Source organism: Limulus polyphemus, unplaced genomic scaffold (genome assembly GCF_000517525.1).
Source record: "Limulus polyphemus unplaced genomic scaffold, Limulus_polyphemus-2.1.2 Scaffold114, whole genome shotgun sequence".
NCBI lineage: Eukaryota > Metazoa > Arthropoda > Merostomata > Xiphosura > Limulidae > Limulus > Limulus polyphemus.
Window position 1 is genome coordinate 684,274 of NW_013665724.1, and position 5,162 is coordinate 689,435.

General features: G+C 33.3%; 1 protein-coding gene across 1 annotated transcript in view; it reads left to right on the forward strand.

Annotated features, from left to right (window-relative positions):
- The window catches only part of LOC106471717, a 13,874-nt gene that overhangs the window by 5,115 nt on the left and 3,597 nt on the right, over nt 1-5,162 (forward strand). Inside the window, exons 4-5 of the mRNA XM_013932341.2 lie at nt 373-533; nt 1,489-1,645. Coding sequence (XP_013787795.1) covers nt 373-533; nt 1,489-1,645 — 318 coding nt within the window. The remainder of the gene's footprint in view (nt 1-372; nt 534-1,488; nt 1,646-5,162) is intronic.

Sequence of the window (5,162 nt, forward strand, 5' to 3'; positions counted from 1 at the left end):
GTGAATTTGAAGAGTTGTGAAGTCGTTAAATCGGCGGTTTAACAAAATCTGCCTACAAGAAAATCTGTCACCAAAGTACACCAGTATCATTAGGTATAGGTGAATGTATCACATAAGATCGTTGAGGTACAATATAATTAAACGCTATAAAAACTCTTGTTTTAATGGGTTTGGAACTTACAATCAACGTAAGTTTTTCTAATGATATTAAATTCGAAAAGCAAATATAAAGATTAAGTCAAGATTAATGGACAATTAGACATATTCGACTAACAAAGAAGTAACCGTGAATAAGGTAGATGTTTTTCTTTGTTCAATAACCGAACGTTAATATTGCCATAAAAGTTTCTATTCAATGTTCTGTTTTAATAGGAGAAAATGAAAGAGGAAGAAAATTCTATCCCGTTGCACCGCTTCTGGCACAAATTTATCATGTTTCTTCGATTAAAACACGTTATCCCTGGTGCAAGATGTCGATAATGGTGAATATGTACATACCGCCCTATCTAGGAATTCCTCCGGCACCAACTAACGTAAGAATACGTTTATAACGATAAAAATCCTCTGTGATTTTAATGGGTCAAGATTGAAGCATATGCTTCTTATTTACTTCAGTAAAAAATGATATATATATCTATATATATGTGTGTGTGATATTCTTTTACAAATATCATTGCGCGGACAATGACAAAATGTCACGTAAAATACTGATATAATCAAATAACATTGTTTGGCTAAGTTAATCACTGGCTCTAAATTTAACTTTCCTTATTAAACTCTGTGTTAATTTAAAGCGTAAAGAACTTTGGTGATATCAATGTATTTATTACTACACTTGCTTGTCAGGTGTGGTCATAATACATTGAAGTAATATATTTAAGTAAAACAAAATAACCAAGATATGATCAAGTAAAAATATATCTCGTATTTCAAAAGGTCTTTGTTAATTTTAGTCTAGGTAGTTTCAGGTCATAGTGTGTAGAGCAAATAAAACCCGTTTCTTCTATGTGATAAAGTATTCAATTAATAACAAACTAGCACAAGAACCCTTATCTGTGTAATATTACAGCATGGTCAAAGAGCCTTAATAACGCATGAAAACTTAGTAGCTTTTATGTTGAACAAAGCAAAAAAATCTTTAATAGTAAGAATTTTACGACTTAACATTCTGAAGAGGTAACAATAACCATATTTTTCCAAAGGATTAGTGATACATCTTATTTTTTATTTATTAAAAAAACTTGTGCATTGAAAAAAATATTTGATGTTCTTAAGTGACATTCCTATGTCTCTGTGGCTTGAAAAAAAAATTATAATGAAAGAATTTCCACGTGTAAGAGTTTTGTGGAGTTTACATTATTATGTATACATTATAATACATATAAAAGTCAACTTGTTTCGGTTTAAAATTTATAGCGCTCTAACAGTTACTACACAGACATTTCCAGAATTTGAACCTGTAAAGAAAATGTCTAATTTCAATTACAGAATTCGCTGTCTTTTAAAAGATTACCAAAGGCTTTCCACGTGTATGTCTATACTTTTACTGGGGGTATTGAATATAGAATGTTGATGGAACTGGAAAGTTTCCGTTCAACTTTGGATGCCCTGATGCTTTGCTACAACCAAGAGCGGTTTTATTTAGGTAACGTATTTGTAAATTTATTAATTATCATTCAGAGATAATATATATATATAAATTAAACATATCTAACTTAAGCTCGTTTTCAGGAAAGGTTTTAAAAGTAAACTGCGAAAAACGTTCTATATAATACTGAGATTTATAATGTGGTATGAGAACGACATTATCATATCAGAATAAAATGTGTTTATTGTTTGTTTTAGTGTAAAGTTACACAATAGGCTCTCTGCGCTCGGTCCACCACAGAGAATCGAATCCCGGATTTTAGCATTGTAAATCCGTAAACTTACCGCTGACCCATTGGGGTCAACACGTGTTTAGTTGTTCGAAGACAAAAATGGCACTGAAAAGTAAATATAAGTATAGTCAATTCAAATTTAGAATAATTAACTTAAAGTAATAAGTAACGAGAAATCAATAAAAAACACCAGAATAAAATATTTATATTTATGTCTACGTAATTACCTTCTAAAAATATTCCATTCAAATAAATTAAAGTATACATTTTCCAACTCTCGTATTTCTTTATTAACTATTTCGTACGTACATTATGTAGTTTTACTACTTATAATTTTTTAAATCTTTTAATTTCTGTAGCTAGCTTATTTACGATGTATCTCTCTTACTTGTTCAACAATACACTTAATAACCTATTCGTTACTCGCTGTTTTTCACGTGAACAAAGCTGAATATTGACAGTGTACTAAAACAATATATTTAATAACCTATTCGTTACTCGCTGTTGTTCACGTGAACAAAGCTGAATATTGACAGTGTACTAAAACAATATATTTAATAATCTATTCGTTACTCGCTGTTTTTCACGTGAACAAAGCTGAATATTGACAGTGTACTAAAACAATATATTTAATAACCTATTCGTTACTCGCTGTTTCTCACATGAACAAAGCTGAATATTGACAGTGTACTAAAACAATATTGGTTTTTATTGGCTGGCTCAACAAAAATAAAGTTTATTGTAAGGAGAAAAAATATATAATGTATACTTTAGATTAAAGTCTATAGATACAGTTTTCGAGTGGATTTTTTTTACTTTATAATAATGTTTCGACCACTCCTGTGATCATCATAATTCTAACTTCCAGGTCATGCCAGGCCTTGCGAAAATAAGTAAAAAATATATAAATACTATAAAATAGCATTTAAAACTCGATTTCTCGTAGGGTAACTTCATAGATCGATCCGGTCCCTTGTTTATATCTTCCTCCTACAGATTTTGCACACTCAAATATCGCATGGAAAAATTTTGAAAATTTGTTCTACAGGGTCAGTGTTTAAGTCACAAATGGAACTTGTGAGGATTCTAAATTTTAATATTTCATTAGCAAGAAATTAAAATATAATTCATTCATAATAATCTAAATGTAAGCAGGCTATACAAATAAAGGATCTACTGTTTACTTTCTTTTTGACAGCTGGCCTACTTCGAATACGCCCCCTAGTGGCATGGCGGTATGTCTGCGAACTTACAATGCTAGAAACCAGATTTCGATACCCATGGTGGGCAGAGTACAGAGAGCCCATCGTGTTGCTTTGTGCTTAACTTCAAACAAGCAATACTTCGGATACTATTATTGTTAAAATTATTAATTTTGTAGTATTCCTTTTTACGAGGTAATATCATTTTCATTTTGTCAACAATGGTATTTTTATGAAACTTCACACACTGTAGGCCCGGCATGGCCAGGTGGTTAAGGCGCTCGACTCGCAATCTGAGGGTCGCGGGTTCGAATCTCTGTTACACCAAACATGCTCGCCCTTTCAGCCGTGGGGCGTTATAATGTGACGGTCAATCCCGTTCGTAAAACAGTAGCCCAAGAGTTGGCGGTGGGTGATGATGACTAGCTGCCTTCCCTCTAGTCTTACACTGCTAAATTAGGCACGGCTAGCGCAGATAGCCCTCGTGTAGCTTTGCGCGAAATTCAAAAAGAAAAAAAGACACTAATTCAACACCAGTAAAGCATGATAAATATCAGCAAAATGTCATTTCGTATAATCGGAGTCATTTCCAATGGCATTTTATCAAAAATCGTTCTAATATTTTAACACACTTTTATCAAAGCGTTAATTTACTCCAAATTTCGAAGAGACTGAAAGAAACATCCATCTTTCACAGAAGTCTGATGATGAACATATCTTTTAAAACTAAAATATTATAAACACCACGGACATAGGTTTACCGTTTTGTGGGAATTAATAACTGACCTGCCTTCTTTTAAGGACTGTACTCAAAAAATGATTATGAAATGAAATCAAAGGGAAGACAAATCATATCGTGGACACTTACTTCTTCGTTATACTGTGGCGTGAGATGTGCATGACACAATATTCTGGATTTTATCGTCCCCTATTTTCCATTTTTCCTTGCCGGACATTACATCTTTTTTTATGGCAATAACCCATATATTTTTTAAATTTTCGATCGTGCCCACCCATTTTTGAACATTGGTACTCAGAACGTAGTAGACGACATAGTTGCAAGCTGATACATGACTTAATACCTCTTATTGTCATAAGTAACTCGATTGAACAATCTACGTACCCGAAATAAAAAGCAGGGACCGGATTTGTTATTAACGCCACTTTCGACGATCTTTCCAGTGGAAAAAACCAAATGCAATTCACCGTTTTGAAGGATAAGTTTATCTTTTTACATCTGAAAAGGGTTAAGTATTTGGAAACTTGTTAAAGCGTACTTTGTCATATACCAGAGCTATTATAAGGTTATTTAGTCTAATATAATGTTCATAACTTAAACTGATCATCATAAAACGTTTGGGGGGGGGGGGGGTCACATAAAGTAATGAGACAATGGGAAGGGTGATTCTTGTGCCTCGTTGTATGCCAAAAACCGTATAAACCTAGCATCAAATATCAAGTGTTGGAACCGATATTATAGGCAGGGAGATGACCCACCAATAACAATCTGGCTGTAAAGTTTTCTAAATGTATTTTGAATATTTTTATTACTGAACGATGTTACGTCCTATCAATATTACCTGATAGTCAAGTATTGCCGTTGTTAGATTAGTTTTAAACCACGCGATGGCGCTGCTACTGGTCCTTGCAGTTGTGTTTGTTTGTTTGGTTTGTTGTAATTAAGCACAAAGCTAACCCACCACGGGTATCAAAACCCAGTTTCCAGCGTTGTAAGGCCACTGACGTACCGCTGTGCCACTGGGGGCGTTGCCCTTGTGCATTGTGTTTTTTCGATGTAGGCCAAATAAACTGAAACATGCATACAATACTCCTTTATAACTACACAAAGAAAATTATTTCATTACTTTAGTGTCCCTTTTCATTATTCAGCAATAATATGACGTTAGATGCTTGTAATTTTGTTTCATGCCCTAGTTTTTGTTTTTACCATTTGTAACATTTATTTCAAAATTTTTTCATGTATGTCAATAATAACACAGGCCTAGGATGCTTTATTGTCTTGATATTTCTACATGTTCTACAATAATTCCTGGCCCGGCATGGCCAGGTGGTTAAGGTA